The sequence below is a fragment of the Moschus berezovskii genome, chromosome 25, assembly GCF_049115385.1.
Source record: "Moschus berezovskii isolate FMDL1 chromosome 25, NW_MosBer_1.0, whole genome shotgun sequence".
Taxonomy (NCBI): Eukaryota; Metazoa; Chordata; class Mammalia; order Artiodactyla; family Moschidae; genus Moschus; species Moschus berezovskii.
In genome coordinates this window covers 47,361,185-47,384,340 of record NC_142484.1, presented here as the reverse complement: position 1 = coordinate 47,384,340, position 23,156 = coordinate 47,361,185, and the positions used below count along the sequence as shown (strand labels likewise).

Below are 23,156 nucleotides of genomic sequence, written 5' to 3'. Positions count from 1 at the left end.
ATAACATCACTACTTAAAAATCTCTTCTTTACAAGCATGGGTAATATCTTTTCAAGGAGTTTTAAGAATTAAACAAGATAACACACCCAGCACTTGGAGCCCCCAAGTTTCTAGGTGACCCAGTGACTAGGCTCAGTGTGTTAGTTGCTCAGTCATGTCCGACTCTTTGCGACCCCATGGACTATAGCCCGCCAGACTCCTCTGTTCACGGGATTCTCCAGACAAGAATCCTGGAGTGGGTTTCCATGCCCTCCTCCAGCGGATCCTCCCGACCCAGAGATCAAACCCACATCTCCCGTGTCTCCTGCATTGGCAGCTGGTTCTTTACCACCAGCACCACCTGGGAAGCCCTCTATCAGCAACAGTGACGACTAAATGTCCCTAAATGTTAGAAATGTCAAACGTTTAAATATGCTTACCAAACGTTCAGGAATAAAGTCCCAATGCTGCTAAGTTTTGGGGGACAATCCCTGAGAATACACAGGCTGAGGAAGGCCCTGGGGAAGAGGTGCCCCCACGGCCACACACACCTTCCCATCCTGTTCCCTCCACCCCGTCTTCACGGGCCACTGTTTCTCTCCTTCCAGGTTACCCTTCACTCTCCACAGTTAGAACGATGATGAGGGAATGATGACCGAGTGCCAGTCACGTCCTCACTCTTGGGCTGTCATCCCAGAAACCCCTCACACAGCCCTGAGGGGGCAGGCGGTGGCACGGTCTCCGTTTACAGGGGAGCAACTGAGGAAAACGGAGGGAAGGGGTCTGCCAATCACACAAGCAGTCACATAGCTTGAACAGGGTGAGACCAGGAAAGGATGCTGGGCAGGCTCTACTCCAGACGCCTGAGGGGTGTGTGTATGTGCGCGTGCGTGCGCAGTATGTCTGTAGTGTGGTCTGAGTGGTGTCTACACTGTATATGGGGTGTGTGTGTGTGTAGTATGTCTGTAGTGTGGTCTGAGTGGTGTCTACACTGTATATGGGGTGTGTGTGTGTGTAGTATGTCTGTAGTGTGGTGTGAGTGGTGTCTACAGTGTATATAGGGGTGTGTGTGTAGTATGTCTGTAGTGTGGTGTGAGGGGCGTATGCAGTGTATATAGGGCTGTGTGTATGTGTGTGTGGTATGTCTGCAGGGTGGTGTGAGTGGGGTGTACAGTGTATATAGGGGTGTGTGTATGGAGAAGGAAATGGCAACCCACTCCAGTGTTCTTGCCTGGAGAATCCCAGGGACGGGGGAGCCTGGTGGGCTGCCGTCTATGGGGTCACAGAGAGTCAGACACGACTGAAGTGACTTAGCAGCAGCAGCAGCAGTGTGTGGTATATCTTCAGGGTGGTGTGAGTGGGGTGTACAGTGTGTGTAGGGGTGTGTGGGTGTGTGTGTGGTATGTCTGCAGGGTGGTGTGAGTGGGGTGTACAGTGTTTATAGGGGTGTGTGTGTGTGGTATATCTGCAGGGTGGTGTGAGTGGGGTGTACAGTGTTTATAGGGGTGTGTGTATGTGGTATATCTGCAGGGTGGTGTGAGTGGGGTGTACAGTGTTTATAGGGGTGTGTGTGTGTGGTATATCTGCAGGGTGGTGTGAGTGGGGTGTACAGTGTTTATAGGGGTGTGTGTGTGTGGTATATCTGCAGGGTGGTGTGAGTGGGGTGTACAGTGTTTATAGGGGTGTGTGTGTGTGGTATATCTGCAGGGTGGTGTGAGTGGGGTGTACAGTGTATATAGGGCTGTGTGTGTGTGTGTGGTATATCTGCAGGGTGGTGTGAGTGGGTGTACAGTGTGTATAGGGCTGTGTGTGTGTGTGTGGTATATCTGCAGGGTGGTGTGAGTGGGGTGTACAGTGTGTATAGGGGTGTGTGTGTGTGTGTGTGGTATATCTGCAGGGTGGTGTGAGTGGGGTGTACAGTGTGTATAGGGGTGTGTGTGTGTGGTATATCTGCAGGGTGGTGTGAGTGGGGTGTACAGTGTGTATAGGGGTGTGTGTGTGTGGTATATCTGCAGGGTGGTGTGAGTGGGGTATACAGGGTATATAGGGCTGTATGTGTGTGTGTGGTATGTCTGTAGTGTGGTGTGAGTGGTGTGTACAGTGTGTATAGGGGTGTGTGTTTGTGGTGTATCTGCAGGGTGGTGTGAGTGGGGTGTACAGTGTGTATAGGGGTGTGTGTGTGTGTGGTATATCTGCAGGGTGGTGTGAGTGGGGTGTACAGTGTGTATAGGGGTGTGTGTGTAGTATGTCTGTAGTGTGGTGTACAGTGTGTATAGGGGTGTGTGTGTGTGTGGTATATCTGTAGTGTGGTGTGAGTGGTGTGTACAGTGTGTATAGGGGTGTGTGTGTGTGGTATATCTGCAGGGTGGTGTGAGTGGGGTGTACAGTGTGTATAGGGGTGTGTGTGTGTGTGGTATATCTGCAGGGTGGTGTGAGTGGGGTGTACAGTGTGTATAGGGGTGTGTGTGTGTGGTATATCTGCAGGGTGGTGTGAGTGGGGTATACAGGGTATATAGGGCTGTATGTGTGTGTGTGGTATGTCTGTAGTGTGGTGTGAGTGGTGTGTACAGTGTGTATAGGGGTGTGTGTTTGTGGTATATCTGCAGGGTGGTGTGAGTGGGGTGTACAGTGTGTATAGGGGTGTGTGTGTGTGTGGTATATCTGCAGGGTGGTGTGAGTGGGGTGTACAGTGTGTATAGGGGTGTGTGTGTAGTATGTCTGTAGTGTGGTGTACAGTGTGTATAGGGGTGTGTGTGTGTGTGGTATATCTGCAGGGTGGTGTGAGTGGGGTGTACAGTGTGTATAGGGGTGTGTGTGTGTGGTATATCTGCAGGGTGGTGTGAGTGGGGCGTACAGTGTGTATAGCGGTGTGTGTGTGTGTGGTATATCTACAGGGTGGTGTGAGTGGGGTGTACAGTGTGTATAGGGGTGTGTGTGTGTGGTATATCTGCAGGGTGGTGTGAGTGGGGTATACAGGGTATATAGGGCTGTATGTGTGTGTGTGGTATGTCTGTAGTGTGGTGTGAGTGGTGTACACAGGGTATATAGGGCTCTGTGTGTGTGTGTGTGGTATGTCTGTAGTGTGGTGTGAGTGATGTATACAGTGTATATAGGGGTGTGTGTGTGTGGTATATCTGCAGGGTGGTGTGAGTGGGGTGTACAGTGTGTATAGGGGTGTGTGTGTGTGTGGTATATCTGCAGGGTGGTGTGAGTGGGGTGTACAGTGTGTATAGGGGTGTGTGTGTGTGTGGTATATCTGCAGGGTGGTGTGAGTGGGGTGTACAGTGTGTACAGGGGTGTGTGTGTGTGGTATATCTGCAGGGTGGTGTGAGTGGGGCGTACAGTGTGTATAGGGGTGTGTGTGTGTGTGTGGTATATCTGCAGGGTGGTGTGAGTGGGGTATACAGGGTATATAGGGCTGTATGTGTGTGTGTGGTATGTCTGTAGTGTGGTGTGAGTGGTGTACACAGGGTATATAGGGCTCTGTGTGTGTGTGTGTGGTATGTCTGTAGTGTGGTGTGAGTGATGTATACAGTGTATATAGGGGTGTGTGTGTGTGGTATATCTGCAGGGTGGTGTGAGTGGGGTGTACAGTGTGTATAGGGGTGTGTGTGTGTGTGGTATATCTGCAGGGTGGTGTGAGTGGGGTATACAGGGTATATAGGGCTGTATGTGTGTGTGTGGTATGTCTGTAGTGTGGTGTGAGTGGTGTGTACAGTGTGTATAGGGGTGTGTGTTTGTGGTATATCTGCAGGGTGGTGTGAGTGGGGTGTACAGTGTGTATAGGGGTGTGTGTGTGTGTGGTATCTCTGCAGGGTGGTGTGAGTGGGGTGTACAGTGTGTATAGGGGTGTGTGTGTAGTATGTCTGTAGTGTGGTGTACAGTGTGTATAGGGGTGTGTGTGTGTGTGGTATATCTGCAGGGTGGTGTGAGTGGGGTGTACAGTGTGTATAGGGGTGTGTGTGTGTGGTATATCTGCAGGGTGGTGTGAGTGGGGCGTACAGTGTGTATAGGGGTGTGTGTGTGTGTGTGGTATATCTGCAGGGTGGTGTGAGTGGGGTATACAGGGTATATAGGGCTGTATGTGTGTGTGTGGTATGTCTGTAGTGTGGTGTGAGTGGTGTACACAGGGTATATAGGGCTCTGTGTGTGTGTGTGTGGTATGTCTGTAGTGTGGTGTGAGTGATGTATACAGTGTATATAGGGGTGTGTGTGTGTGGTATATCTGCAGGGTGGTGTGAGTGGGGTGTACAGTGTGTATAGGGGTGTGTGTGTGTGTGGTATATCTGCAGGGTGGTGTGAGTGGGGTGTACAGTGTGTATAGGGGTGTGTGTGTGTGTGGTATATCTGCAGGGTGGTGTGAGTGGGGTGTACAGTGTGTATAGGGGTGTGTGTGTGTGGTATATCTGCAGGGTGGTGTGAGTGGGGCGTACAGTGTGTATAGGGGTGTGTGTGTGTGTGTGGTATATCTGCAGGGTGGTGTGAGTGGGGTATACAGGGTATATAGGGCTGTATGTGTGTGTGTGGTATGTCTGTAGTGTGGTGTGAGTGGTGTACACAGGGTATATAGGGCTCTGTGTGTGTGTGTGTGGTATGTCTGTAGTGTGGTGTGAGTGATGTATACAGTGTATATAGGGGTGTGTGTGTGTGGTATATCTGCAAGGTTGTTTGAGTGGGGTGTACAGTGTGTATAGGGGTGTGTGTGTGTGTGGTATATCTGCAGGGTGGTGTGAGTGGGGTGTACAGTGTGTATAGGGGTGTGTGTGTGTGGTATATCTGCAGGGTGGTGTGAGTGGGGTATACAGGGTATATAGGGCTGTATGTGTGTGTGTGTGGTATGTCTGTAGTGTGGTGTGAGTGGTGTGTACAGGGTATATAGGGCTCTGTGTGTGTGTGTGTGTGTGGTACGTCTGTAGTATGGTGTGAGTGATGTATACAGTGTATATAGGGGTGTGTGTGTGTGGTATATCTGCAGGGTGGTGTGAGTGGGTGTACAGTGTGTATAGGGGTGTGTGTGTAGTATGTCTGTAGTGTGGTGTATAGTGTGCATAGGGGTGTGTGTGTAGTATGTCTGTAGTGTGGTGTACAGTGTGTATAGGGGTGTGTGTGTGTGTGTGGTATGTCTGTAGTGTGGTGTGAGTGGGGTGTGCAGTGTATATAAGGGTGTGTGTGATGTGGTGTGTGTGGGTCTGTGCACACACACACACGTGTGTGTAGGGAAGATCCTGGGAGGGGTGAGGTGCAGGACGCTGTCCTTTGAGCAGCGCCTGCAGAGTGGCCCCCGGTCCAGCCCTGCAGAGCTTCCCCTTCTGGCCTCGCTCACAAAGGAGCCCTGGACCCCTGCAGCCCCTCAGGGGAAGGTGCGAAAGCAGCAGGAAGCCCGAGCAGGAGGGCAGCGGTGGGGAGGAGGCCACCTCTTGCACCCCAGGCCTTTCTGCCTTCTGCTCCTTCCTCGCCCCTCCGGGACCAGGTCCCGGCGCACCCGGACTGTGGGCGGGCCGGGCCCGATGTGCTCGCCGGGACGCAGCCTCCAGGACCTTCAGGGGTCCCTGACCGCCTGACCCCAGGGTGCTGAGGGGCTTCTCGGCCACAGGGTGAAGGGCCACGAGCCGCGCGCTGTCCTCTGGCTGGCGGCTGACCTCCCCCGAGGAGCGGATTCTCTCCCATCATTTTCTGAGTGCGTCGACGGCTGGGCATCAGGTGGGAGATTATCTGCCTGCACAGGGGCACGGGCGCTATCAGCGGGGGTAGGCTGGCTGCCCGGGCCCTCAGCCTGGCTGCCCCTGGAAGAGTCCTGCAGGCAGCGCCGCGGGTTCCACAGGGCAGAGAGGATCTTCTTGTATTCCCTGCGGAAGTTCTGGTTCAGGAGCCCGTAGACGATGGCATTCAGGCAGCTGTTGAAATAGGCCAGGAAGTAGCTAGAGACGAACAGCCCCTCTGGGACCCGGGGAGCCACTTCTTCGGGGTCAATGGCCACGGCGAGGCCGATGCAGTTCAGCGGCGCCCAGCAGATGGCGAAGATCACAAAGACCACGAACATGCTCAGAAAGCTCCGCACGCGCCCGGACCGCGGGCGCGGCCCGCTCTCCGCCTTGACCTTCCTGCGGGCACGCAGCACCAGCAGCCAGATGTGCAGGTAGCAGAAGCACACGACGGCCACGGGCAGCAGGAAGTGCACGAGCACCACGGCCGCCGTGTACCCGGCGCTGGCCGTCTGCGCGAAGGTGCACGAGTAGACGCGCGGGTCGTACTCCAGGGACCCCACGAAGAAGTTGGGCAGCAGGACCAGCAGGGTGAGCAGCCAGACGAGGCCGACGTAGAGCGCGGCGTGCCGGTGGCGGCAGAGGCGGTGGTAGGTCACGCTGCGGCAGACGTAGCAGTAGCGGTCGACGGCGATGGCGGTGATGTTGAAGACGGAGCCCACCACGCTCAGGCCCATCACGAAGGCGCTGGCCTTGCAGTGCGCCTCCCCCAGGGCCCAGCCATCGTGGAAGATGGCCACGAGGGTCAGCGGGTAGGGGTACAAGGCTACGGCCAGGTCAGCGAACGCCAGACTCACCAAGAACAGGTTACCTGGAGCAGGAAACAGGCAGAGTCAGGACGAGACCCCCGATCTCCATCCTCTACAATATTATAGCCACTGACCCTCCCAGGGGGACTCTCCTAGGACACCGATGCGCCACCGCCACTAGGCATCTGGGGGGACCCTGCAGAGGCTGAGGTGACCACCTCAGGGGTCCAAAGCACCTGGCCGATGGAAAGGACCCAAAGGCACAGCGATCAGAAATGCCAGGCTGTGGTCTGATCCCAAGGGGGTTGGGAAAAGGGGACTCAGAGCCACTCAGCTGGGAGTGCCCCCAAGTCAGACCCTCAGGTAAAGCAGATTCTGTAACTCTAGCCACAAACAGATCCACAAAGTAGAGAAAGTCCTCCCTGTCCAGATACACATTGTCACCTCACCTCAGAGAAGACTCCTGGGGAAGCTGGAAGACTCACAAGCAGGCTTCTTAAAATGCCTATTTTAACCTCAGATGCTTGAGGTCACCTCACTCAGAAACAACTGAAAAGACATTTGTTAGTTTCCTGGGAGTTCTCAGGACCCAACTGTTCCTGAGTCCAGAGCTATGTTAGGATCTGAGAGAAAAGTGTTAGTCACTCAGTTGTGTCCGACTCTTTGCAACCCCACGGACTGTAGCCCTCCAGGCTCCTCTGTCCATGGAATTCTCCAGGCACGGATACTGGAGTGGGTTGCCAAGCCTGTTCCAGGGGATTTTCCTGACCCAGGAATCAAACCCAGGTCTCCTGCATTGCAGGCAGATTCTTTGCCATCTGAGCCACCAGAGAAGGGTCTGAGGGAAACAGGGTATAACTGAATAGAAAGGAGCTCATTTGGACATTTGGAAGTGCTTCCAGGCAGTGAGCTTCCCTGTCTCTTGAGATTTTCAAGTAAAGGTTGGATGGTGGAGGAAAACCCTGCCTGAGGGTAAACTGTGAGATTCCTTCCTGTTCTACTATCTCAGGAATCTGTTTAGTTAATGGGAGAAAATCCCCCTCAAATTCTTTCACGCTGATACTAGAGACAAGAAATGCACATCTCAGGACCTGCTTGGGGTGTGGGGGAATCTCCTGCTTTTTCATTTAATTCTCAGCCTTGTTCTCTGTCTCCACTGGTAGATTTCAGTTTCTGATTCCACTGTGCATATATGCATGCTAAGTCGCCTCAGTCATGTCCGACTCTGTGTGACCCCATGGACTGTAACCCACCAGGCTCCTCTGTCCATGGGATTCTCCAGGCACGAATACTGGAGTGGGTTGTCATGCCCTCAACCAGGGGTTCTTCCTGACTCGGGGATTGAACCAGTGTCTCTTATGTATCCCGCACCGGCAGGCAGGTTCTTTACCTCTAGCACCACTTGAGAAGCCCTTCTGACTACTACTTAGACCTTACTTGGTCTCAGAGAGCGAGGGATTACCTCTTTCAAATTTGTTGCCAGATGACTCAGGAATGATTATAGTTGATTTACAATATTGTATTAGTTTCAGGCATACAACATAGTGATTCAGTATTTTTATAGATTATACTCCATTTAAGGTTATTATGTCAGAGTTGGACTGTGAATAAAGCTGAGCACTGAAGAATTGATGCTTTTGAACTGTGGTGTTGGAGAAGACTCTTGAGAGTCCCTTGGACTGCAAGGAGATCCAACCAGTCCATTCTAAAGGAGATCAGTCCTGGGTGTTCATTGGAAGGACTGATGCTAAAGCTGAAACTCCAATACTTGGCCACCTCATTGGAAGAGTTGACTCACTGGAAAAGACTCTGATGCTGGGAGGGATTGGGGGCATGAGGATAAGGGGACGACAGAGAATAAGATGGTTGGATGGCATCACCGACTCGATGGACATGAGTTTGAGTGAACTCCAGGAGTTGGTGATGGACAGGGAGGCCTGTTATGCTGCAGTACATGGGGTCGCAAAGAGTTGGACACGACTGAGTGACTGAACTGAACTGAACTGATTGACAGTCTATTGAATCTGAGAAAACATTTGCAAATGGTATGTCCGATAAGGGGTTAATATCCAAAATGCAAATAGCTCATAAAAAATATCAAAGAAAAAAATAACCTCATCAAAAAATAAGCAGAAGACCTAAATAGATGTTTTTTCGAGGAAGACACACAGACGGCCAACAGGCTTATGAAAAGATGCTCAGCATCAATAATCATCAGAGAAATACAAATCAAAACCACAGTGAGATATCACCTGACACTGATCAGAATGGCTATGACCCAAAAGAACACAAATAATAAATGTGGGTGAGGATGTAGCAAAAAGGGAATAGAACCTTAATATACTGTTGATGGGAATGAAAACTGATGCCGCCATTGTGGAACACAGTATAGAGACGCCTCAAAAAAAAAAAAAAAAAGAAAGAAATTAACTATTGTTCTGACATTTGGAAGTGGTCACTGGAAGCTGGAGTGACCTGGGGTAATCTCAGTGCTGTGACTTTTTAACTTGACCGAGTCAGTCCCTGAACTTCTTTTCTCTGTGAGTTGCTTCGTCGGATCCGTTCTTTATTTTTAGAGCCCTCTTTCCCTCTCCTCAGACATACATGCCATGGCTATTTCTGTGAAGAAAATCCCTTCTTTCCAACGTGGGGATGCTGGCCTCCGCAGGGCCCACGGCCTCCTGACAGGGTGGCAAAGGAGCTTCCGGCTCTTGCAATCACGGGTGGACAAAGGCACGAGCGGCTGGGAGCAGGTGCGGCTCAGCCCACTGTTTCTCAGGAGGCAAGTCAAGCTCTGCGGTGTTAACGTGGCCCAGCCCAGAATAATGCCCCAGAGGTGGCAAACAGCTTGTAAACAGTGCGTAGAACACATTCGGCTCCACGTGGAAAGTGATTCAATTACTCTTCCCCATTACTCCGGCTGTTCCTTAAAGGCTGAAATCAACCAGTTCCTGCTGTAGATCCATCTGCCCAGACATCCTATCGTCTCCAGACTTCCTTGACAATATTCCAAATTAGAGGAATAAAATTCTTGCCATGTTTCCCATCTGTAAGAAGCCAGGTCCTGTCTAGATGAGAGTCAAGGGGAGGCTGAACTCTCCATCCCCATTTTCCGCAGACAGGTGAGAAATCAAGCAGGACACACAGTGCTGCTCATCACCCCAGGCACAGGCCTCTAATGACCATTTATCTCCCAAGCCTTGGCATTACTTATTTCCATCAGCCTCCATCAGACAGGGCATATTAGTGGAGACAGACCTTCACAACAGGGTTTTGTATTAATATGGATGGAACTCCTCCCAGTATTCATACACAAAGCACATCCCTCCACATACACAGCCTCCACAGTCCCCTCCCTCTCAGCCTACTTTCCCTTTTTCAGGAAATCTAGTCCTCAGTGGGGATGTGTTAACCCAGGAGAGAGCCAGCAGATGTTGAGCTATCTGGTCTTTATCAGAATTCTGCCCTGTGCCCACTCTATTTTCTAAGAAGAATCTGTTGGTTTTAAATTTTCTCTGCTCTTTGAGCTAAAAGCAGCAATGCAGAAATAGATAGTCATGGACTCATTTGCTCAACAAATACTGCTGAGTATTTACTGGGTACTGGCTGTGACTGTGGGCTTCCTGGTGGCTCAGCCACATGCTCTGACTATGTTGGGGCTGAGGGTAGTGTGGGAAGCAAGAACGATGCATCTTCTCCTCTTACAAACCTCATGGCCTCATACAGGTGACAAGGAAATGAAAGTGAGATGTGATGGGACTCCCCTGGTGATCTAGTGGTCACCATGCAGAGCGGCCAGGTTTGATCCTGGTCAGGGAACTAGATTGTGCATGCTGTAAATAAAAAAATCCTGCATGCGGCAACTAATGACCCCACACGCCGCGACAAAGGCCAGGCGTGCTGCAACTAAGGCCCGGCGCAGCCACATAAGTTAATGAAATACATTTTCTAGTGAGATGCTGCGAGTATTATGATGGGGAAGTTAACACTATCATCTCTGTAATCCTTTCCAACAAGGTTAAACTTCCCGCGCCTTGCGGTCTTCCTCCATCGTTCACTTACCCAAACGTGTGCTGTGTCCACTGAGCACCTATCATGCTTGGGTAGGGCACAGTGATGGCTGAAAGACATGCCCCTGCCATTGAGATGCCCACAGTGCTGTTGGGGAAAGAGACACAGAAACTGCCTTTTTGTGTAGGGAGAGCTGGGCAGGAGACCAGCATGAGGGGGTGAGAACACTGGGGAAGAGTTGAGTCATCCTGGGCTGAGAGCAGTGGGCGGTGGGGTGGGGATAGGGCTGGTCAAGCACGACCAGCCAAGGGATCAGCCAAAAATCACAAAGGCCCTTCTTTCAGGCCTGCCTCCATCCCAGGATGGCTATTTACCTCAAATGGGATTTTACATGGGAAAGGATTTAAGAAATAATAATAATCTTCAAACAAATGTGAGGTATTTTTATTAGTTATATTCAGGGATAGGCATTTGAAATAACTGAATTGGTAATTTATTAAAAATGAGACTTCTTCACAAATACTAAAGAAATGTCCTTTCATATTAACGTAAGCTCCTACTTGGGCTTCCCTGGTGGCTCAGTGTTAAAGAACCCACCTACCAGTGCAGGACACCCAGGTTTGATCCCTGGGCTGGGAAGACTCCCTCAAAGAGGGCATGGCAACCCACTCTAGTATTCTTGCCTGGGAAAATCCGATGGACAAAGGAGCCTGGCAGGCTACAGTCCACGGGGTCAAAAAAAAAGTCAGATACAACTTAGCGACTGAACAACAAACAGAGCTCCTAATTAATCCCCAAATTCTTTGAGGGTGGACATTGTTTTCTTCCAAAATCACATTATTTATGAAAATGTGGGTAAATCATACAAGGGCTCAGTTGAAATCTAACATAATTTTAACTTACACTTAGCAAGCAAATAGTGTATGCAAAAATAAGATGAGATATTTTAACCACTTAGAATATATTTAAAAGGACAAGAATCAACTTAAATAAGTAACTAAAATGCTTATTGCTTTGCTGTGCTCAGTCAGACAGTCGTGTCTGACTCTGTGTGACCCCACGGACTGTAGCCCACCAGCCTCCTCTGTCCATGGAATTCTCCAAGCAAGAACACTGGAGTGGGTTGCCATTTCCTTCTTCAGGGGATCTTCCTAACCCAGGGATCAGGATCAAACCTGCATCTCCTGCTTGGGAGGTGGATTCTTTACCACTCAGCCACCTGGGAAGTTCTATAAGATGCTTACCACAAAATCTTATACCATAATCATAAAAGCATTGCTTGGAAACTCTTATGGAAGCATTTTATTACTTTAATTACACTTCGTTCTAACAATAAGGCTTCCCTGGTGACTCGGATGGTAAAGAATCTGCCTACGATGTGGGAGACCCGGGTTCAACCCCTGAGTTGGAAAGATCCTCTGGAGAAGGGAATGGCAACCCACTCCAGTACTCTTGCCTGGAGAATCCCACGGACAGAGGAGTCTGGTGGGCTACGGTCCATGGGGTCACAAAGAGTCGGATGTGACAGAGCCACTAACACACAAAACAACAAGAAAACAATTGGCATGCACCTTACTGTTTATAACATGCGTTCACACTACCTGACTCAATTGTGTTTCACAGGAATCCTTTCAGGCTGATTGTATGATGGATCAGCTGATTCCATTTTACAGATCAAGACATTAGCACCCAGAATACGTGAACAGAGAAAGAGGGGAGGGAAAAACAACAAGAAGAGACACAAGAGGAAATCAGGAGAAAGAAATGTCAAAGGGATTAAGGGTGTAGAGGTTTAGGTCATCACGAGCCTGAGAAAATGCAAAACAGTGCCCTCTCACCTGCCAGCTAGGAGACCAGCAGGGATGTGAGCGAGGGCGAGCCTGCTGAGTGCTGGAGGGAGGCCACCCTCCTGATGTGCTTTCCCTTCAAAAGAAGGAGAGGAATGAACTGGTGCTTGGAAAGGGCTATCCTTTGAGAGACTGCGTAAGATTTTTTTCTTTTTTAAATGAGAGAGGCTTCTATTCTATCTGACACATAATAAGCACACAGTAGTGTTTCTTTTTATTTACAATGATGCGCTGATTTACAGCGTTGTGTTGATTTCTGCTGTACAGCAAAGTGATTGAGTTATACATGTATACACTTACTTTTCTTATATTCCTCTTCATTATGGTTTAATCGTAGGATACTGAACATAGTTCTCTGCGCTATACAGGAAGGCCTTGTTGTTTATCCATTCTATATATAATAGTTTGCATCTGCTAAGCCTACATATAACAATCTTCAGTTCAGTTCTTCAGTCGCTCAGTCGTGTCTGACTCTTTGCGACCCCATGAATCACAGCACGCCAGGCCTCCCTGTCCATCACCAGCTCCCGGAGTTCACTCAAACTCATGTCCATCGAGTCGGTGATGCCATCCAGCCATCTCATTCTCCATTGTCCCCTTCTCCTCCTGCCCCCAATCCCTCCCAGCATCAGAGTCTTTTCCAGTGAGTCAGCTCTTCCAATGAGGTGGCCAAAGTATTGGAGTTTCAGCTTTAGCATCAGTCCTTCCAATGAACACCCAGGACTGATCTCCTTTAGGATGGACTGGTTGGATCTCCTTGTAGTCCAAGGGTCTCTCAAGAGTCTTCTCCAACAGCTATTACCTATTATTGGGATTTTTATATTATTATCACCTGCATTATTATTATTTATATTATTATGTCATATTATCATAATATTACAAAGAACAAGAAAGAGGCTCATAATGTTGGACTAGGCTCCCTGGGAGATAAGATGTGAGAAGTCCTGTAGGAGGAGAACAGTGAAGTTAGGACATTGCTTCTAAAGTGTAAACTCCCTCAGAAACGGGATGGAACACCCTAATTTTTCCTCTTTTAGCCAAAAGTATCTTAAATTGTAAGACCTAATGGAGAATCAGGATTTTCTGAGTTTTGCAGCATATCATGCTAAATACAGACTCCGAACTTTGTGGGGAGGAAAAAAAGGCAGTCTAACATGAAAATGTTCACACTCAGGAATACTGAGAACTCAAATGGGGGAATTAACAAGGATTATGAGCTTTCTGGCTATTTGGCTAAAAGACATAATTAAGAGATTTAAAATGCTTCACTTTTGCTCAGTAAAGAGAAAATACTTAGAGCTAAAATGTGAGTTGGAAGGCTCAGGCAACATCAGAGAAGGAGTCTAATGCAGCGCACGTTGCTTTTCAGCTGATAAGAAGCCCTCCAAAGCCTGAAGGCTCAGCAGCTCAGAAGATGCTTGCCACCAAGGGATGTCTCCAGGAGTGCCTGGTGGTGGAAAAAGCCTGGCTGAGGTGGGGCCACTTACCTGGTAATGCCTGGAGGGCGGGGGCTGTGGGCCCATTAAACATTTCCTCTAGGCCCTTCAGAAGCTTTAGCTCAGGGTCAGCCTGTGACGTGTAAATAAATCACCATTTACCTCCTCAGTTCAGGATCTGCTCTAAGCTAACTGGGGATGCCAACAGGGCCAGGCTGAAATCCCCCCCAGGAAGTCTGCAGTGCAGTCCGTGGTTCTGGGTGAGAGATGATGCAGACCCTGCACACTGCTGGATGCCCAAGCGACGGAGTGGATTCCAGACAAGGACCTGGGTGTTCAGCAAATGCTCCGCGTCTTTCTGGGTAATCCCAACGTCAGATATTCCACATCCTTCTTACAAATCACAGGAATGCCCTAGGTATGGCCATACCTCTGCTCACTAACAACACCTGCCCAACAGCCTCTTGATCCACCTGCAGAACAAGAATCCATTGTCAAGCAGTGACTCCTGATCATCACCTGGGAAACTTATGGCCCCAGTGCCGGTGGGCCAAGAACCATGGATGCCATGGTGCCTTCCACTAGCTGACAGAGACTATCTCTGCATTACAGTAAGGACTCGTTTCTCTCAGCTCTTTTCTGTGTGGCTGACAGTCTGGATGGTGGAGGGTAATGACAGGAGGCTCAGTTTTATAGGTGGTTTACAGTGAGTAGCCTCAAGTCAGAAGGGGCAAGAGGCATATACACATTACGATATATAAAACAGAAAACTGGTAAGAACCTGCTGCAGAGCACGGGGGATACTACTCAGTACTCTAATGGCGTAGATAGGAAAGCGTCTCAAAAAGAGTGAATGCATGTATATGTATAATTGACTCACTTTGCTCTCCCCCTGAAACTAACACAACATTGTAAATTCAGTTGAGTTCAGTTCAGTCACTCAGTTGTGTCCGACTCTTTGCGACCCCATGAATCACAGAACACCAGGCCTCCCTGTCCATCACCAACTCCCGGAGTTCACTCAAACTCATGTCCATCAAGTTGGTGATGCCATCCAGCCATCCCATCCTCTGTCATCCCCTTCTGCTCCTGCCCCCAATCCCTCCCAGCATCAGAGTCTTTTCCAGTGAGTGAACTCTTCCAATGAGGTGGCCAAAGTATTGGAGTTTCAGCTTTAGCATCAGTCCTTCCAATGAACACCCAGGACTGATCTCCTTTAGGATGGACTGGTTGGATCTCCCTGCAGTCCAAGAGACTCTCAAGAGTCTTCTCCAACACCACAGTTTGAAAGCATCAATTCTTCGGCGATCAGCTTTCTTCACAGTCCAACTCTCACATCCATACATGACCACTGGAAAAACCATAGCCTTGACTAGACAGACCTTTGTTGGCAAAGTAATGTCTCTGCTTTTTAATATACTATCTAGGTTGGTCATAACTTTCCTTCCAAGGAGTAAGCGTCTTTTAATTTCCTGGCTGCAATCAGCATCCACAGTGATTTTGGAGCCCCCCAAAATAAAGTCTGACACTGTTTCCACTGTTTCTCCATCTATTTCCCATGAAGTGATAGGACCAGATGTCATGATCTTAGTTTTCTGAATGTTGAGCTTTAAGCCAACTTTTTCACTCTCCTCTTTCATTTTCATCAAGAAGCTTTTTGGTTCCTCATCACTTTCTGCCATAAGGGTGGTGTCATCTGCATATCTGAGGTTATTGATACTTCTCCCAGCAATCTTGAGTCCAGCTTGTGCTTCTTCCAGCCCAGCGTTCCTCATGATGTACTCTGCATAGAAGTTAAATAAGCAGGGTGACAATAAACAGCCTTGACCCACTACTTTTCCTATTTGGAACCAGTCTGTTGTTCCATGTCCAGTGCTAACTGTTGCTTCCTGACCTGCATACAGGTTTCTCAAGAGGCAGGTCAGGGGGTCTGGTATTCCCATCTGTTTCAGAATGTTCCACAGTTTATTGTGATCCACACAGTCAAAGACTTCGGCATAGTCAATAAAGCCAAATAGATGTTTTTCTGGAACTCTCTTGCTTTTTCCATGATTCAGCAGATGTTGGCAATTTGATCTCTGGTTCCTCTGCCTTTTCTAAAACCTGTTGAACATCTGGAAGTTCACAGTTCACGTATTGCTGAAGTCTGGCTTGGACAATGTTGAGCATGACTTTACTAGCGTGTGAGATGAGTGCAATTGTGTGGTTGTTTGAGCATTCTTTGGCATTGCTTTCTTTGGGATTGGGATGAAAACTGCCCTTTTCTAGTCCTGTGGCCACTGCTGAGTTTTCCGAATTTGCTGGCATATTGAGTGCAGCACTTTCACAGCATCATCTTTCAGGATTTGTAATAGCTCAACTGGAATTCCATCAGCTCCACCAGCTTTGTTTGTAGTGATGCTTTCTAAGGCCCACTTGACTTCACATTCCAGGATGTCTGGCTCTAGGTGAGTGATCACACCATCGTGATTATCTTGGTCGTGAAGATCTTTTTTGTATAGTTCTTCTGTGCATTCTTGCCTCCTCTTCTTAATATCTTCTGCTTCTGTTAGGTCCATACAAACTTCTGTATTTTATTGGGTCCATCTTTGCATGAAATGTTCCCTTGGTATCTCTAATTTTCTTGAAGAGATCTCTAGTCTTTCCCTTTCTATTGTTTTCCTCTATTTCTTTGCATTGATCGCTGAGGAAGGCTTTCTTATCTCTCCTTGCTATTCTTTGGAACTCTGTATTCAGATGCTTATATCTTTCCTTTTCTCCTTTGCTTTTCACTTCTCTTCTTTTCACAGCTATTTTTAAGGCTTCCCTAGACAGCCATTTTGCTTTTTTGCATTTCTTTTCCATGGGCATAATCTTGACCCCTGTCTCCTGTACGATGTCATGAACTTCCATCCATAGTTCATCAGGCACTCTATCAGATCTAGTCCCTTAAATATATTTCTCCCTTCCACTGTAAGGAATTTGATTTAGGTCACATCTGAATGGTCTAGTGGTTTTCCTACTTTCTTCCATTTAAGTCTGAATTTGGCAATAAGGAGTTCATGATCTGAGCCACAGTCAGATCCTGGATTTGTTTTTGCTAACTGTATAGAGCTTCTCCATCTTTGGCTGCAAAGAATATAATCAATCTGATTTTGGTGTTGACCATCTGGTGATGTCCATGTGTAAAGTCTTCTCTTGTGTTGTTGGAAGAGGCTGTTTGCTATGACCAGTGCGTTTTCTAGTTAATTGTAAATTGACTATATTCAAATAGTTGGAGAAGACTCTTGAGAGTCCTTTGGACTGAAAGGAGATCAAACCAGTCCATTCCAAAATAAACCAGTCCTGAATATTCATTGGAAGGACTGATGTTGAAGCTGAAACTCCAATACTTCGGCCACCTGATGTGAAGAGCTGACTTTGGAGAAGACCCTGATGCTGGGAAAGATTGAAGGCAGGAGGAGAAGGAGACGACAGAGCATGAGGTGGTTGGATGGCATCACCAATGCGATGGACATGGGTTTGAGCAAACTGTGGGAGATAGTGAAGGACAGAGAAGCCTGGAGTGTTGCAGTCCATGGGGGCACAAAGAGCCAGACACACCTTAGTGACTGAACAACAACAACACACACCAATAAAAATTTTAAAAACTCCCTAAGGAGCCACTGGGGTACAATTTTAGGGAGCCTGTTGGCCACACAGGAACAAAAGGGGTCAGTGCACTCTAGAGAAGGTGCCAGTCAGCTTTTGAGGACAAGAATGAGATGTACTCTGGGCTTTTAGTGCTCACGGCAATTCAGTTCCCTGAGATCCGTACTGATGGCGTGAGTGATGCTGAGTATACCTCACCTCATGAAGCAAAATTAATACCTTCTGTCTCACTGCTTTCTTGGTATTTTGTCCATTTCAATTTGTTTCAGCAGACCTAGATTAAGTTTCAGAAATGGAAAAAAAGTCTCTGCTCTCAATGATTTCACAGTCTGGTGGGGAGAGAAAAAACTCAGAGCAGTACTGCAAGGGACGTGCTGTGTGGGCTGGGCGGGGTCGTGGGGGGAGACAGTAACCACACCTTTTATGATATTAACTATAAGGCCAACAACCGGCAGGAGGGCTGAGGAAGGGGGTTGAGCTAGTGTCTTGGGAGAAGACAGTCTACCTCTATGTTGGCAACATTTTTTCCTAGTCAAATTTGATTTTGAGGTCTGCAAAAAGAAAGTGCAAGTGGCTCAGATGTGTCCAACTCTTTGCGACCCCATGGACTATAGAGTCCATGGAATTCTCCAGGCCAGAATACTGCAGTAGATAGCATTTTCCTTCTCCAGGGGATCTTCCCAACCCAGGGATCAAACCAGGGTCTCCTGCATTGCAGGCAAATTCTTTACCATCTGAGCCACTTGGGAAGCCCAAGAATACTGGAGAGAGTAGCCTATCCCTTCTCTAGCAGATCTTCCTGACCCAGGAATTGAACCTGGGTCTCTTGCATTGCAGGCAGATTCTTTACCAACTGAGCGACCAGGGAAGCCCTTGAGGTCTGCAGCTGGTGTGCAATTCTTACAGCCTGAAGGAGCCTCCATTTTTGGCTGAGCCTTACAGCATATGGGATCTTCCCTGACCAGGGATCGAACCCGAGCTCAGGGTTTTACACCACTTACCACCAGGGTAATAAGGGATTTGAGGGAGATATTCTCTAATCAAAAAGAGGCAGGGGAGCTTCCGGAGATGAAGAAAGAGCATCAGAGAACACAGGCTGGGAGGGAGTGATAGCAGCTCCTGTCTCTGTGAGCCGGAGCAGAGAGCCGGGGCTGTGACCCTGGGGAGTCCTGCCAGCCCTGCAGGCTTGTGCCAGGGGCGCTGGGGCTGGGCCCCATCCTGTAGATGCAGGAAGTGGTCCCTGGACGCAGGGGTGCATCTGGCCTTGGTGACAGGGAGGGTGGAGGAGCGGGGAAGGCTGCCTGGGGACCACAGACATGGCTTGTTTAGGGGATAAGAGTGTGAATTGGGGCATGTAGAGATACTATGAGACCAAAATCAGGAGGACTTGGGGAACGAAGGAACCAGTGATGACTCTCAGGGATCGGGTGTCTCGAAGTTGAAGAGAGGAAGGAGGTTCAAGAACTAGCATCAGATGAGCCGAGGGAATGGAAGGTCCCGGGAGGGAGCGGCCCCCAGCGGCACACAGCACAGGACATCTCCCAGGAAGGCAGACCCAGGGGGCTCAGGGAAATGGGGAGCAATGAGTGATTAATGGATATAAACCGTTTCAGTCAGCCGTCTGCTGAAAAGGAGAAAGGAGTCATCAAGTTAGGACACACAAGACCAAGGAAAGATTACTTTTTCTTTTAATCAAAGGATCCCCAGTGTGTGGGGGTGGGGAGAGGGGCTAAAGGGAAAGAGACAGAAATTGAAAACACAGCAGAGAGAAGGAACATGATGGAGGAAGGTTCTGTAAAAGCGGTATAGGAAAAGAGAAAATACAGGGGTGGATGTTGGCGAGGCCTGGACAGGGGACGGACGGCAGGGGTGGGCACAGGGAGAAGTCCCCAGGCACTCCAGGAGAGCCTGGGGTGCGGAGGGTCCCCAGGGAGCACACGCGGGGAAGCAGAGGCGCCGCCCGCGTCGCGCCATGCGTAAGGCTCCCAGAAACGCGGCAGGGAGCGAAACACACTCCTGGCCTTACGGTCTAAGTGCTAAGCCGCGCAGTGCTCTGCACCTGCTTCCCACCCTCCTTCGCTTCCCGTCTGCCTTGCTCTAGGGCCATCTCTGAGCAAGTTAGCCCAAGGCATGAGCACAGAAGTTGCAGACAATCTAACCATCCACACTGCTATGGAGCATCGCTGTTATTAACGACAAGAATCTGCCAGACAGAGAAATTGAGTTTATCACGGTCAAGTAGAGGATAATGACACCTGCTGAGAACGCGGCTGTGGCTTTAATGTGCGCTCCCTGCCTGAGATATTGGAAATATACATGTTCTCATTATTACAGCCCTATTTTCTTAATACCGATGAATTAAAGAACTAGACTCAGCTACTGAAAGGTCCAAGATAAATGTTTCTTAAAGTAACTCCAAACTCTTCAGTAAGAGGAAAAACTGAGGAATAGTAGTGAAAGTGAAAGTCGCTCAGTTGTGTCAACTCTTTTAAATTGTATATGAAAATTATATATATATATGTGTGTGTGTGTGTGTGCATGTTAATTGCTCAGTGATGTCTGACTCTTTGTGATCCCATGGACTCTAACCTGCCAGGCTCCTTTGTCTATGGAATTCTGTAGGCAATAATACTGGAATGGGTGTCCTTTCCCTTTTCCAGGGGATGTTCCCAACTCAGGGATCAAACCCAGGTCTCCCACATTGCAGGTGAATTCTTTACCAGCTGAACTACCAGGGAAGCTGATGAGTAGTAGAAGGGGTGCTAACTATTCAAAGTGCTGTAGGTGTTGGGGCATCTTTTGAAATCTCAGTGTGCAAAATGATTTTTCATGACTATCATCAATAAAGCCAAGGGTCAAATAAAAACTGGTTAAGTGGCATGACTGGGGCAGGAAAATGTCAAAAATGGGAAGACCCCCTGAAAGGAATTGCTACCCACTCCAGTATTCTGGCCTGGAGAATTCCATGGACTGTATAGTCCGTGGGGTTGCAAAGAGTCAGACACGACTGAGTGACTGTCACTTTCACGCACAGATATGATATTGAATTCTTTTCTATGGTGCTGGGCTGTAGCAGATTCGCCAACACATAGGAAGGATGAACACAGGGCGTGCCAGTGTTTTAACATGCTCATTACCCACCCCAGCCATGCTCTCAAATCAATAAGGTCTCTGTGAACTTCACTAGGAGAGCGGAAGAGCCCAGCCCGCCTGTGGATGGAGGAGGGGAGAAGAAGCTTGCCTCCTTCAGGCAAAGGAAACAGCACCCCACCCAAGGGAGGAAGCCCACAAAGGCTCCTCTAAACACCTGGTTAATCTGGGAGAGAAGCCCTGCTTCCCTGGGCAGGAAATGAATCCTTGTGGCTGCTACAAAAGACAATATGATCAAAATGATTTTAACCTGCTCTTTCCTAATAGATAAGCCTCTATTCCAAGGACCCAACAATATTTTGAAAAAGTTATTGCAGATAATAAAAGTCACCACTACTGAAATGACAGAGTTAGAAAGCTTAACTTTTCCTTTCCTTCCAGTTTTATTGAGATGTAATTGAGACCCAGCACTGTATATTTAAGGAGCAAAGCAAGGTGATTTGGTTTACATATACCATGAAATGATTACCACAATAAGTTTAGTGAACATCCATCATCTCAAATAGATGCAAAAAGAAAGAGAAAAAAATTTCCTTGTGATGAGAACTCTTAGGATATACTCTCAACAATTTTCATATGACATACAGCAGTGTTATATTTATCATGCTGTACACTGCATCCCGAGTACTTATTTATCTTAGAAGTGGTCATCTGTGCCTTTGGACTGCCTTCATTCAGTTTCCTCTGCCCTCAACTCTTGCCTCTGGGTCTACAAATCTGACCTCTTTTGTTTGTTTTTGAAGTATAACTGACCTATAACAATGTTAGTTGCTAGTGTACAACACAGGGATTCAATACTTCTATACATTTCAAAATGATCCCTATAAATCTAGTTACCATCTGTCACCATACAAATACTTCAAATGTGGTTTCCAATATTACAGATAGAAGCTCACGTTTTTATTTTGTTTGTTCTTTAGATAAAAAATCTTGGGAGTTACAGGGTCACATAAAGTTTTTATAACAATGTACTAGAAATAGCCTTTCTGAATGGTCTGCCTCCTTAGAAAAGCATGATTAAGTTATCTAATTGGCTTTCTGCTATCTTTTCATTTTAATTCACTCTAACATTTGAGTTGCCCCTAAGGCCCAAATAGGGAAACGACAAATGGACAAACGGGTCACTGATCTCTGAAAGCTAGAATGGTCAGCTTGCTCTGATGACCCTCGGGGTCAGAGTTCAGAGACTCACTCCCTCTGGTTTTGTTCCCCGACACACCTACATATGAGAAAGTTGAAATAAGAGTGTATTGAAAGGCGGAAATAGTCCCAGGATAGCAACACTATTTTACCAAATTATTATTTTAATCTTCGTTTAGTCCTACGAATTTCCTGTCTTCATTAAAGATGGGGGTTCTTTGAAAACAATGCAGTTCCAACCAAGTAGAGGCTGTCAACGGCTGCCTTTGCACTCTTGTTTGTAACCAAGATGAGGAGCTAAGTATCGGGCCAAAACTCTCTAAAGCGTTTCCACTAATTTACTCACTGTCTCAGTAATTATTCCCTAAGCACGTGCTGCGTGAACCATAGTGCTTGGCCGGGGAGGGAGGTGTTGAAGATGAGATTCCTGTGGCCAGGTAGGGGCACCATCCAGACCCGCAAAAATTGAAGCGCCTTGGAGAGCTTTGACTTCCAGACGCTCGCATTTTCACAGCTCCCTGCTCTGCCAAAAAGTGCGCGAGAAAAACTACCCGATTCACGCCGGCACTAATGCGCCAAGTGCTTCCCAGTGCGTTTGCAAGAGCCACACGTCAGGGAAAGGCAGCAAACTCGACCAAATTTTGAATTCAAGACCAAACCCGGGGACTTGTTGACAGAAGGGAAGGCGGCGCGGGGAGCGGAGGACAGACGCGGCGGCCGACTGCGCGGTCAGGCTCAGACCAGAGACCCGGCGGCGGGCGGCGGCGGGCGCGGCGCTCACCTGCGTTCCGGAGCTTGCGGTTGCCAAGCACCGAGAGGATGACCAGGAGGTTGCCCACGATGTCCACGGCGGTGGTGACGACGAGCACCGCGGCCAGCGCGGGCGCCACCCAGGGAGGCCGGGGCGCCCCGGAGGGCCGCGCGCCGCCCGCGCCAGTCCAGCGGGGGCTCTCGGCCCGGCCGCCCGCCTCGCAGCAGTCGGCGGAGGAGCGGTTCTCCGGCATCCCGGACGCTCGGGCGCCGCGCCCGCCGCCGAGCACCCCGTCTCTCCGCAGGCGGGGCGCCCCTTCCCCTGCCCGGCCCCGCGCTCCGGGGAGGCGGTCAGTGCGGAGAGACCTGGACGAGATGATTAATTAAGCGTGGGTAGGGAGCTGAGAAAAACGTAGGACTGAGAGGAGCATTTGGGGTGCAGGCACTGCTGAAAGAAGCGCGCCTCCGCTTGGCTCGCTCGGGAGCAGGTGCGACGGCGCGCCGCCCGGAGCCCAGCACGTGCCCGGCCCGGTTCCAGCCTCAGCGCCTGAGCGCACCGCCCAAGAAGCTGGGTGTCCAGGGACACCCAGATTTTCAGACTGGAAAAGGCGCTGTTGGTCAGGACTTGCTGATTGGCTGTCAGAAGAGCACTGCCCCTCCAAAGAAATACATAACTCCAGGCGCTGCGGAGAGATCAGGCAG

General features: G+C 49.0%; 1 protein-coding gene across 1 annotated transcript in view; it reads right to left on the bottom strand.

Annotated features, from left to right (window-relative positions):
* Positions 1–22,708, bottom strand: part of LOC148773915 (melatonin receptor type 1B-like) — a 44,662-nt gene extending 21,954 nt beyond the window's left edge. Inside the window, exons 1-3 of the mRNA XM_088832274.1 lie at positions 22,486–22,708; positions 5,534–6,552; positions 658–738 (exon numbers count right to left, since the gene is read on the bottom strand). Coding sequence (XP_088688400.1) covers positions 658–738; positions 5,534–6,552; positions 22,486–22,708 — 1,323 coding nt within the window. The remainder of the gene's footprint in view (positions 1–657; positions 739–5,533; positions 6,553–22,485) is intronic.
* Positions 22,709–23,156: the final 448 nt, after the last annotated feature.